The sequence below is a fragment of the Petromyzon marinus genome, chromosome 4, assembly GCF_048934315.1.
Source record: "Petromyzon marinus isolate PM22_M1 ecotype Great Lakes invasive population chromosome 4, UKy_Petmar_22M1.pri1.0, whole genome shotgun sequence".
Lineage (NCBI taxonomy): Eukaryota > Metazoa > Chordata > Hyperoartia > Petromyzontiformes > Petromyzontidae > Petromyzon > Petromyzon marinus.
In genome coordinates, this window is record NC_133670.1 from 14,765,921 (window position 1) to 14,778,857 (window position 12,937).

The following is a 12,937-nucleotide window of genomic DNA, read 5'->3' on the forward strand; positions in this document are numbered from 1 at the left end:
TCTGGAGACTGGCTAGGCCACTCCAGGACCTTAATGTGCTTCTTCTTGAGCCACTCCTTTATTGCCTTGGCCGTGTGTTTTGGGTCATTGTCATGCTGGAATACCCATCCACGACCCATTTTCAATGCCCTGGCTGAGGGAAGGAGGTTTTCACCCAAGATTTGACGGTACATGGCCCCGTCCATCGTCCCTTTGATGCGGTGAAGTTGTCCTGTCCCCTTAGCAGAAATACACCCCCAAAGCATAATGTTTCCACCTCCATGTTTGACGGTGGGGATGGTGTTCTTGCGGTCATAGGCAGCATTCCTCCTCCAAACACGGCGAGTTGAGTTGATGCCAAAGAGCTCCATTTTGGTCTCATATGACCACAACACTTTCACCCAGTTGTACTCTGAAGCATTCAGATGTTCATTGGCAAACTTCAGACGGGCATGTATATGTGCTTTCTTGAGCAGGGGGACCTTGCGGGCGCTGCAGGATTTCAGTCCTTCACAGCGTAGTGTGTTACCAATTGTTTTCTTGGTGACTGGTCCCAGCTGCCTTGAGATCATTGACAAGTTCCTCCCGTGTAGTTCTGGGCTGATTCCTCACCGTTCTCATGATCATTGCAACTCCACGAGGTGAGATCTTGCATGGAGCCCCAGGCCGAGGGAGATTGACAGTTCTTTTGTGTTTCTTCCATTTGCGAATAATCGCACCAACTGTTGTCACCTTCTCACCAAGCTGCTTGGCAATGGTCTTGTAGCCTATTCCAGCCTTGTGTAGGTCTACAATCTTGTCCCTGACATCCTTGGAGAGCTCTTTGGTCTTGGCCATGGTGGAGAGTTTGGAATTTGATTGATTGATTGCTTCTGTGGACAGGTGTCTTTTATACAGGTAACAAGCTGAGATTAGGGGCACTCCCTTTAAGAGTGTGCTCCTAATCTCAGCTCGTCACCTGTATAAAAGACACCTGGGAGCCAGAAATCTTTCTGATTGAGAGGGGGTCAAATACTTATTTCCCTCATTAAAATGCAAATCTATTTATAATATTTTTGACATGCGTTTTTCTGGATCTTTTTGTTGTTATTCTGTCTCTCACTGTTCAAATAAACCTACCATTAAAATTATAGACTGATCATTTCTTTTTCAGTGGGCAAACGTACAAAATCAGCAGGGGATCAAATACTTTTTTCCCTCACTGTACCTATAAGGCTTCGGATGTTTACAGTCGCTGCCCTGAGGTGGGTGGGACCGTTGGGAAAGGTGGTATCTCACAAGCCCTGTCCACCCGGGTGAAGGTGGCAAGTGGACGACGTACCGCTCGATGGCGGAGGACACTCTGAACGCGGCGATCGCGGCGCACGGCCTGCGGGCCACGTCGCCGTGCCGCACCGTGGGGCTGCTGCTGGAGGGGGCGCACGGCTGGACCCCCACCCTCTTCATCCGCCTCGTGCAGGACTACGGGCTGGAGAGCGAGGTGGGGCACGCACCGCCACCACCTCGGCGCACCGTCTGTCACGATCGCGCACCGCTTTGCTGCTCCCCCTGCTCGGTGTGAAAACATTCACTAAATATGGGGAACAGGGCTCATCTTCAGGAACCAGCTTGTCCCTCGCTTACACGGAATGTTTTGAAAAGTCCATGATTATCAAAATGCTGTTTTAGAAAAAACGTGTTACTGGCTGGATTCCTGGCTGGCGGTCAAGTGCACCCACATCCCACAGCATGAAGCTGGGTTTATGTGCGCGTGGCGCTGACATCACGCCTCTCCCACCTACTGACCCTCCACCACGGCCATATATCCCACGCATATGTGCGGGATATTAAATTGTACCATCATTCTTCATACTATAATAGACAAGTTTTGCTGGCTGGCTGGCCATCCATCCGACTGGACAGAAGGACACGTCCAGAGGACGTGTAGGCTGCTCACAGTTTTTTAATAAAAATGTACAATGCATCATTACCCACATTTATTTAAAGCATTTCCTGTTTGAAATACAATTGTCAAATTTGGGTTTATAAAAGACGTTTTGTAATTCTTGACTTAAAGCTTTCGTGACTGCAGGAATTCATATTCGTGGTCATCATCAGCCCAATGACGACCGCTTGCGTTGCGATCGAAACGTTGTAATTTTTGTGTTATTTTCTTTGAACCTATCTACGTGACTTTACCGAAAGACCCAAAGAATATACATTTTGTAATCATCATCAGCCATGGTCAATCCACTGCTGGATGAAGGCCCTCCCCAAGCCTGCCATCATCTCTCATGGCCCTGCGATGTAATAACCCGCCTAGCACCTGCACACGAGCTAATTTAAAATGTTTAGATCAGTGTTTCTCAAACTCATCATGATATGGTCTAAAGTTAGCTCACTTATTCTTGACTATGTTTGGTGGTGAGATGGGCGGGCGCGGGGAAGGGGGTGTGTGGCAGATGATGCGGCAGGGCTCAGTCTGTTCCCTCCTGACAGAATATTAACAGGCTGCTTCAGCATATTCTGCAACTAATGTAAGCAATTAAACAGCACATCACATGTGCCGTGGGGGTGTCATTCAAATTATGTTTTCAGTTGTCAAATAATTCGATGTCAATAAACGGAACCTTTCTGAATCAGATGCGTAACACCTAACTACATCATGAAAGAATGAGGCCTAACTGTTGAATCAAAATTAGTGGACCTTTTCATATTTTCTACAGAAAAGAAGTACCTCAGTCTGGAACAATTCCTCATCATTATCCTATTCAAAATAGGGAGATAAAACTAATTGGAAGAATTAGCCTCTCATCACGCACATTTGCTATTAATGTGTGGCAGTGAGATGGATTGTGGCATCATGGAACTCTGGGGAGTGGCAACTATAATGTTAGTCACTCGTCCAACAGTGGATAGAACACGGCTGTTACTACTGATGATGTTTCACTTTGACGATCCCAGGTGTGAGTTAATGCACAGGGTGCACACATGTACATTGAATTTACCCCTGCAGAAAAATAAAACTCGCATTACATGGGCATTCATAACAGATCTTATCCCTCTGGGGTTATTAACATGAGTGCCACTTTGTGCAAAGTCAGTCTCGGGTCATCTTTTGGAACACTTTGCCTTCCACTCCCCCCACCCCGACTATGCTAATGTCCCTCCGGTATGTGAACAGAGAGGAGTGTCCATTCCATTGCTTGTTTGAGCATAGAACGCTCTCTGTTTTGTGCGTGTGTAATATTGTCACCAGCGAACTTGACACGTGCAGTCCCCTATAACGCGTGGTGTTGTTTGTAACGCGAATTGGATATTACGTTATTGAGTGAACGGAACTACGTCGCGCGAGTAGGGAATAAGTGCTTGTACGACTACCTTGGCGTAGCGTCACAAGGCGGGATGCTGCTGGATGCTTCTAGATTGCTACACACGCTCCTCAAGTCTTTGTTCAGCCCGCATAGACATGTCGCGTGTTATCGCGGACTTTTCTTTACCCTATATTATATATTATTTATTATAACTCGATTTTTTCCATAACGCGGTATTCTTCAGGAACGCAACTTACGCGTTTTAGGAGAACATGCTGTGCAAAGAGTGATCGGTCGAATGTCCATTGTGCGAGGTTTTTTTTTTTTAATGCAAGCGACTACGCTTACGTTTATCAGGCTTATTAAGTGAATAATTAAATTGCCATGCTTCTGTGCACACGCATCGCCTACTGCGCTGAGACAGCGAACTCGCCTCACTTGGTAACCTGGTTTAATTGAACCCACGATAGCCGGGCCCAATTTTCTAACACATGCATCATCATCCCCCCTGGGCCACCCGGTCACCTCCCCTAGATGTTCGTTTTTAAAAAAAGGATTTCCCCCCTTGTGGATGCACACGTGTGCCGCCCGGTTGGGTTCGGTTTGCCAGTATAATCCATCCCTTCTGGTGCTCGTCTTTCTGTTGCTGGACATCTCTTTGAGGCTCCGTTCTCTCATAACCTGATATGTCCTCAGAGGTTGTCCTTCAGCTTCAGATAAAGATGAAAGTACGGAGTCACGGGACCAGACGGTGTGGAAGCTTTAAGAGGGTCGTTTACCTACTGCAGGCTGCTGCGACGGTGGCATGTGTCATATTGAACTCAAACGGCATGCAGCATAGAAATAGGAGGGGGGACATATTTGCTCAGATGTGCGGGTCACCTCTTGCGTTCGGCACCGTAAAACTTTTCGACGTGACTCCGTATTATCATCTGTTGACAATGAGCCTTTGCCGGCACTTGTTGTTGGCTAATTTTAACAACTTCACAATGCTCGGACGATGTCACCGAGAGCCTTGCCAGCTCTTGGCAGGGTGTTGAATGTGTTCGTTGGGGAGGTTTCCGGCCCGTCGCCTGCGTCAGCCCTGACGTTAGTGGTGCTCTTCAAAGGAAAGCACCGTTGTTTTATCACTGCTGAGAAATCTTGAGATGAGAAATGATTTTGAAGTTCCTGGCAGATCAACGCAAGTTGGCTCCTGACACAAAAGAAGCTGTGTTGAGCTTGCGTTGACATGGACGGAAGCTTGATTTCGGTTCAACAAGCCAAGTTTTAATGGACTTGATTGTGGTAATGACCTGGGAGGTAGGGTGATGGCTTGCTGCAAGGATTTGCTTATGTGTTACGTGGCACATACGATCAATGCCACAGACGTGGCATTGATCGTATATAATCTCTGAATGCGTTGCAGAGTTGATATTGGCATTGTAGCGAAACAACGACGATTTTTTGTAATGACTGTCGCTGATATTCTTTGTTGCCTTTTTCTCTGCAAAAATGGGACTCTTCCATATCCGCTGAGCGCATGTGCTGTCATAATTACACACGTGAACCAAGTTGGAGCACCATGGCATGTGCTGTGTCTTCACTAGTAAACATTTGCCGTTGAATACATCAAAAAGCCCTCATGTTCCGCCAGAAGGTTAAATGCATAACACTTAATTTGCAGACATTTAATGAATTCTGTTTACGTTTTAACATATCGCTTCCTTGCTCTGCAGCTCTAAAACGGGCTCATATTTTACAGCACTGTTAACCAGATTTAGATTTTATAGATGACAGACATAACAAATTTGCGCTTCTAATAATGGTTCCGCTGCTAAACACAGCATCTGTCAGTCAGACATGTTAATCACTTGCAATTTTAGCATATGTTCATGTACAGTAGAGTTGGACCTGATTTGGGCTCATTTCAAGTCGCTTTTTTGCACACACGTGGTGCACTGTTTTGTTTTAAAGCATCTAGAACCATCCGTCTACTGGCATGTTAAAATATGTTTATGTGGAATTAAATCATTGCATGAATCATTGTCAAACAAAAAATAAAATGCAAAAGCCCCTTAAAGAATGCCATTAAGTATGGATTATGGTTGCATCGCTGGTGCACTGTATTTATGATGCTATAATTGCATTTATTTCGTAATGGTTTTCATGGCGCACGCAATTAGTGCTGTGTTTTAATTGCACTGCCGCCAAAGGTACAGCCTACATAAAGATAGTGATGATTGAACACACGGAGAGAACAATCTAGTGGATTATAAGCAGCGTGCGACAATACAAGTATTTCCCTCCCCTGTTTCGTAAATGATAAAATTAGCACAACAACCATCAATAATATGTGAATATGAAACACAGCTTCTATAAATAATGTCGCGCTCCAAAAATACCCTGTCGAGTTAGAGCATCTCCCGAGCTGTGCTCTGTCACGTGCGTATATTTATAGGCATGTGACTTGTGACTCCCTGCATGAGACCAGTCGCCACGAAGCCCCTTCTCAACTCGGCCTCTGAAGCCAGTTGACCGCGATGGTTATCCGACTGGCGGTGCCTTAGCATCAGTTGCCAATCACGCCACCCCGGCCACGTGGTGCATACGTGTACATTCCTGGGGAAACTCGTGCGCCCGGGCGTCCTCTGCCCACACCGCTATGTTTATCGCCCATGGTTGCCCTTCTCCTCGCCTGACATTGATACAGTTTCAGCTTCATTTATTTGGCATAGCCCTGTGAGCCATTTGGCTCTTGAGTCGGGATACGCTCGGGGTTGCCCAGCTCTGACATGCCCGGCTCTTGTGATTGCTCTCCGCCTATGTGATTTGGAAGGAAACACTGAAGAGGGGAGAGTAGTATTAATAACACTGTTCAGCCTTGGTCCGCTGAGTGCGAACGACCTCCATGCAGAGGGGAGCGTGCGCCGTGATTTTTTTCCCCCCCCCCGAGTCTTAATTTTTTTTTTTTTTAAACCCATCAAAATGTAATTGACGGGATTGGATCTTTAACGGACGTCAGCTCGCCGTGCGAACAACAACGCCTTTTGCGCCCCGGCGTTGGCCGAGACCGGACGATGACGCGTCCTGCCTCTGGCTCGTGTGCAGGTGGCAATGCACCTGGCCTCCAGCTATGGGGACAAAGCTTTTCAAATCGCCAAGATGGCAAAGGTGACCGGGAAGCGGTGGCCCATCGTCGGCAAGAGGCTCGTCTCGGAGTTCCCGTACATCGAGGCTGAGGTATTGTGTTTTGTCTCTCCTTTGCAAGAGAGACATGGTCTCATAGGGCACTCACCTGTGTATGTACAAGTTCATGTGTTCATGATCGTATGTATGTTTGGTCACAAATGGCTGCTTAACATTTTAGGAAGCATTTCGTTATTTTTTACTCTCAAATTAATTAAATATGAACTTTGGGTTTTCAATACAAAAATGCAGTTTCGTTTTCAGCCTGTAAAGGCTTTGAAGTGTTTTTTTTAAATGCGCGCCTGTGGCCAAATCACCCAGAACGCACCCAATCTTGCAAAATCTCAAAAGCTAAGCAGGGTTGAGCCTGGATATTGCATGGATGGGTGACCACCATGCACAAACAGGTTATCATATAGGGGTTTTGTGGTGAGTAGTAGAGGGCATTGAAGAAAAATAAACATTACTGTACTTCTATGCTTTCATGGCTATCTTGCCTGCCTTCACCAAACAGCACTGACCACCGTAATGAAAGTATGGCCATATAACCCTTGCGACCAGCACAGGCCTGTGGATTGACAAAAGTCTGTACGTGTATTTTGCTCTATCCACAGTGAATTTCAATGTCTCCAAGTCTTTTTTTATTAAAATCTAATGGCAATGGGCCTTCTGTCTCTTAATGTATCATTCCATATCATTAAGTTACATATAAACACAGGTATCAAAGGGTGAATTAGCTATCTTTCCAGCCATTCAATTGACTTACTATTGTTGCAAATGTAACATTAAATGTCGACTACATTTTAATTTCATTATCTGGCTATGTGACACAGTGGTAAAGTACACGTCTTACAATTGGAAGGTTGTGAATTTGAATCACATATAAGAGTTGAATCAGTTGATATTTTGTCTGGGGTCATAAAATGACTGCCATTTTGGGGGAAATGAACAAGTAGTAGTCCTATAGATCTCAGACGCTACTGTCGCATGGTTACTATTTGGATGGGTGACCACTTTGGTTTACCAGATGTAGGCATGGGAGTGTGTGGTGACTCAGAGGTGGCAGTGTTGAGTGTCACCCTCTTGGTTGTTGGGGTTTTCTCGGATTTCCTCCCCACACAAAGTCCAGAAATCATTAACAGAATTCGCCTAGCATCCCAATCCAAGACTCTCCTGAAAAAAAAAAGTCTGTCGAGACTTGGTGGGGCTTTTCTGGGTACATTCATGTATGTTGAACTTCTTTCGCACGTTCGCCATCCGTGCTAATCGGAGATGCGAAATGAATAGTATCAGAATCGTTCCTTGCCTTATCAGTGTGGCATTTTCACCACTGGCCAAGCAACGGCAATGAGTAACCGCCCCAACGCTTGTTTGGGTATGTGGACGCACGTTGATAATTTTTAATCCCCGTAAAGACAAGTAATCTTATAAGTGTTGTCCATTGGAAGCCAAGTAAATAAGAAGACGCAGACATTTCATGGCCCAGCTCGATCTCGAGGAAAAGCCACCAGTTCCTGAACAAGCTCCCACCAGCACATGGAGCAAAACATCGGCAATAATGCCAAACAACACGCGGCACAACCTGAAAACGCATCGCAGAGCAAGACACAAACCAGTATAAACATATTCCTGGTGTAGTGTTAGCATGGAGGGGGGAGTGGGCGTGCGGTGCTCTTGTGCTCGTTCTGTAATGTGTGAAGTCGGAGAGGACGCTCACGCGAGTTTTCCCCATGTGCCGCCCGGGCAGGTGAAGTTCGCCATCCAGGAGTACGCGTGCACGGCCACGGACGTGATCGCGCGCCGCACGCGCCTGGCCTTCCTCAACGTGCAGGCGGCGGACGAGGCCCTGCCGCGCGTCATCGAGATCATGGGCAAGGAGCTGAACTGGAGCGAAAAGCGCAAGCAGGTGGAGGAGGGGATGGGAGGGAGGGTGGGGGCGGCGGGGTGGCGGGGGGACCCCGGGGGTTGGGGGGTCGAGCCCAGAGGGCATCCGCGCAGCCTCTTAGCGCATCCATCTATTAGCGTGCCACTGTTCTTAATTACAGTACAACGTTGCATAGCTGACTCACTGGGGGGACTGACATGTATGCTAATATGTGAAAAAGTCACGTGAACACCTATCGAAAGTGGCAGTATTACACCATTCTGTACATGTAGGTTACTGGACAAGGATAAAGCGTCGAGATCATGGGCACGGAGCTTGACTTGCTTTAGAAGTGAGCGAATATATAATGCAAGAAGAGGGACACATGACTGTGTTTGGAAAGGACGGATTGGTAATAAATATCTATGAACAATGGCAGTCACACCTTGCACAAAACCACCCTCGGTTGTGGGTGGTTAATTGATCAGGGCAGATAATTATTGATGGTCGGATATGTGACGACGTACTTGCTTACCTTTCCTATCGTTTTTTTTTATATTGTTGCTGTAACTTTCTGTTCCCTGCCTACTGAACATCTGTGATAAAGAGCTTTATAGCTCATCGTATTTCTCGAGGATAAATATATATTCAGATTTTGATGCTGCTGTTATTCTTCCTTCATTTGAATTTCAGGAGGAGCTTGAAACTGCCAAGACGTTTCTCTACACTGAGATGGGTTACAAGGCACGATGGGAGCAACTTACAGACACCTCCGAAATTAACCTCAACCCAGCCGAAATCGATCGGTAATGCGGTTTATCGTTTTTAACCCGTCATTAATTTGTACGCTTATAATTTTCCACCACTGCTATTTTTTACATGTTTTGTTATTTGTTTTATTTTGCTGCCATTGCTTGCGTTTACCAAATTGTATTTTCATATTTGCTTTGTGATGCGTTCAGATACAAGAAAAGATTTTTAAAGTTTGACAAAGAAAATAAGGGCTTCATCACCACCGTAGATTTGCAGGCAGTTCTGGAAGTAAGTGGACCCTGTGCTGTTGTCCCACATTCCTTGTCCGATTGTGGTGGCATTTCCTTCTAAACCACGAGCATGCATCAGCGTCACACGTTTATACCGGGTACACGAGAACGGTAACTTAAGTTTCACTCCTGAAAACGTTTTCTTGGCCAATATTGTGAACATCCACATCATAGAAATGGTGTGTAAATTATTTCTCTAGTGTTGAGCTTTAATTATACGCTCTGCAAGTAACCAAATTTTAGACACGGCCGTGTATTTCTGTCAAATGTCTTTGCCTTAATATCGACAGCTCATTTGTCCTTTTTAATCTCCACAATTCTTTTGTCCCGTATAATCAGAGGCAGATTAGAGTTTGCTTCATAGGCTTGGTTATTACATGTGTATTCCCATCGTAGCAACATGGCCACACAATGTGTAAGATATATTACGTCGAAATACATTATCTCAAGATCCTGCACAGTTATAGGAGGAAACATTTCAAGCACTTTAAAAATGGAGAAGAAGCGTTTAAGGTGAATATAATTGTCTCCCATAATTATGTATGGGGCGTTGTTGTTGTTAAGATCGGCACGTGTGAAGAAAGAAGTGAGTCGAGTGAGTTGTGAACCAAAGGTTGTGCGGTGTTCTAATATGCAGCAGAAGTTGTATGGTGTATTGTGTAACATGCTGAATGAAATATCTCTCTCTCTCTCTCTCCTATCACAGAGTAGTTTTCTCCCCTCTTTCACATCACACATTCACTGCACAGTGGCTCTTGGGAGCTGCTCTCGCTGTCTGGATGTGTATATTTCCGTGAATGTAACATTCTTGTTCGTGTTGAATTTCACTCCATGAACTGCATGTGTGTCTTTATCCTTTATCTGAACAATGGCTGAAGACATTTGTAACGGGAATTATTTTTTTAAGTACAATTATTTACTTAAATTATCTGTGTTGGGGATGGAATTTTATACACTTTATAATCGACTGGCCTGTGTTTGATTACCTTTTCTTTTGTTGCGATGATAATCACAGCAATTTTGCCAATATTTTTTGGTGATTCTTTTTTTACACATCCAGAATCTGCATAAAACAAAAGTCTCCAATGAGTTTTATGTTGAGATGTAGAGGTCTGCGGAAGTGCTTGTTAGAGTTGTCACTCAGGGTAGAGAGAGAGCTTAAGTGTTCTCATTGCCATCTTCAGAGTGCCGGTGACCAGATTGATGAAAACACACTGCACGAGATTTTGAACGAAGTGGATCTGAACAAGAATGGGCAAGTGGAGCTGAATGAGTTCCTTCAGGTGAGCGATTGCCCCTTATTAACCCACCAATCGGCCAAAGGTCAAAGTAAAAAATAAATCATAGTTCCTTACCCCATTGTATGCATCGTGCAAGGAATACAGTGCAAACCAATTTCTCTTATGCAAGGAAAACCTGGATACTATTCAGGTTTTCACATGTAAAATTAAAAAAATAAAAATCTGTTTTTGCATTTAACAAAAATTACCACGTGTGCTTATGCGTTTTATGAATGTCATTCAATATATCGCAATATTTCCATCATCAAAAATATGAAGTCAAATGACAATGGGATGTATTTCTAAATCAAATACAAGAAAGCCACTTAACATTTTAATTATTATTTTGTTATGAAATGAGCATTGCATTCACAACTCCCTAATGTGAATATTTTTTAAATTAAATTAAACTCCATCTATGTGCAGTAATTACCTACAAATCGCACTTATCGTACACGCTCAGTAATACTGATGGCCATTAGTAGCCCTGTACCTCTTTAATAGCTCTCCGTGTCCCTCCCCGCCCCGACTGCACAGCTGATGAGTGCGGTCAAGATGGGCTCGGTGTCGGAGAGCAGGTTGGCCACTCTGATGAAGCTGGCAGAGAATTTCTCGGGAGCAGAACAGCAGCACAAGCCGCAGAGAGAAGCCATCCCCGTGGCCCGGAGCGGAGGTGGACTCTAGTCTGCGTCATCACCACAAATTTCTTCTGAGTCTCTCAAGAGTTTTGTCAAAATTGCGCACATACCAACTATAAGGCAGCTTTACTTTACAATGCAAGTAGCATATGCAGTGCCTCTTTGCAGTCCCGGTTCGCTCTGGTGACCAATTTAGTAGCATTGTCGCATCTGCCGCAATGGGCCTTTCTTTAGTGCTCATTGTTTGCATGGCAAACGCCAGACGTGGTGCCAAAATTGTTCATATGTTGACAGTGCCATAAGAATATCATCTTGTGCATGTGTGTGATGCATGTATGTTATAAGATCATTGGTTACACTGCGCAGTTTTATCTGCGGACATTGGTTCACTTTCATCTAATGGTTTCAAGCTGTGGCTATTTGAGGTTTATTTGCATGAAGGTACAAAGTCTTAAACTCTTGGCTTGGAATATTTCATTTTGCTTAAAGTAGTTTATCTATGTTCTTGTTTTTATGATATTTTAAGGTTGGGTATCTATTGATCTCAATATAATAATATATTGATATAGAGTTGCCACATTATATACAATTTCAATTGCTCATTCATACATTTCACGTGCCATAGCAACAAAACGCACAAGAGAAAGCATGGACAAATGAATAGATTTCCATTGATTGTATTTCATTTATGATTTTATAACTTTTCTAAGCACTGCATAACTTGATTTATGATTGATTGGGACAGAGTGCTGAATGCATGATTGTCTGCTGTAATGCTTTGAGGCTTATTTTTGCTTATATTACATTCACCTAGTGCATTTCCTTCATCCATATATGTTCACATCTCTTGTCTGCAGTGCACGACGTGAGAACAGTTGAGCATGGAAATACGATCAACCCATTTGTATTGCAGGCAAACCACTCGTAGAGAGCCGTTCTGATCTCATGTCAGTCTTCGTTTTATATTTGCTTTAGCCATAGGTATCATTCTGCTTCACTTGGCTGAGAATCCCCTCTTTGTAATATAAGTGAATGCAGTCTGTTGAGATAAGACGTGAACTATGGTGTGGCAAACGTGCCTGACATCCAGCTTCAGCACAGGTGGGTTCCAGCTTAAGGAGCGAAGGATTTGGATGGCTTGGCAGAATCCTGCTCCTGATTGAGCGTGAAACACACAGTGACGCGAGTGCATGGTGTCTGCAGCACTGTGCCAGCTATTGCTCGAGGAAATACACTGGGTGAGAGGGTCTGGGCTACTGCTACATTCATCGCTGATTTTTTGCATGAAACTAATTTTGCGCTGTATTTCAGCCGAATTATCTACTGTATGCAGTTGGTTTTGTTATTGTACTAAAATAAAACAAGCATTTACATGCTGTGTCTTGTAGTTGCATAATTTGTTGCATGTATAATTAGGGACAAAATTTCCTTATGACACTAACTTATTTTGGCTAAAAAATGCTTAAGCTGATTATTGAACTGAAAACAAGTGTTATTTGTTACCTATCTACGTGACTTTACCGAAAGACCCAAAGAATATGATTTAAATAAAATGATATTTCAGTGTCAGGCTAGTTAAAATTATCTTATATTTTATTGGGCTAGTCTCCATCTGTTTCATCTATATGGAAGTGTTTCCCCCTCATCTGGAGTTTCTGTCGGTGTACTGGTT

At 44.2% G+C, this 12,937-nt stretch overlaps 1 protein-coding gene across 4 annotated transcripts in view; it reads left to right on the forward strand.

Annotated features, from left to right (window-relative positions):
* GPD2 (glycerol-3-phosphate dehydrogenase 2) overlaps positions 1 to 12,641 on the forward strand; it is an 81,991-nt gene extending 69,350 nt beyond the window's left edge. For 3 of the 4 annotated variants that reach the window (XM_032946065.2, XM_032946064.2, XM_032946066.2), the window contains exons 11-17: positions 1,281 to 1,459; positions 6,363 to 6,494; positions 8,188 to 8,346; positions 8,998 to 9,110; positions 9,267 to 9,345; positions 10,532 to 10,630; positions 11,165 to 12,641. In XM_032946065.2, coding sequence (XP_032801956.1) covers positions 1,281 to 1,459; positions 6,363 to 6,494; positions 8,188 to 8,346; positions 8,998 to 9,110; positions 9,267 to 9,345; positions 10,532 to 10,630; positions 11,165 to 11,311 — 908 coding nt within the window. In that variant the 3' untranslated portion in view covers positions 11,312 to 12,641. The remainder of the gene's footprint in view (positions 1 to 1,280; positions 1,460 to 6,362; positions 6,495 to 8,187; positions 8,347 to 8,997; positions 9,111 to 9,266; positions 9,346 to 10,531; positions 10,631 to 11,164) is intronic. The other variant, XR_004402304.2, reaches the window with a different exon arrangement.
* Positions 12,642 to 12,937: the final 296 nt, after the last annotated feature.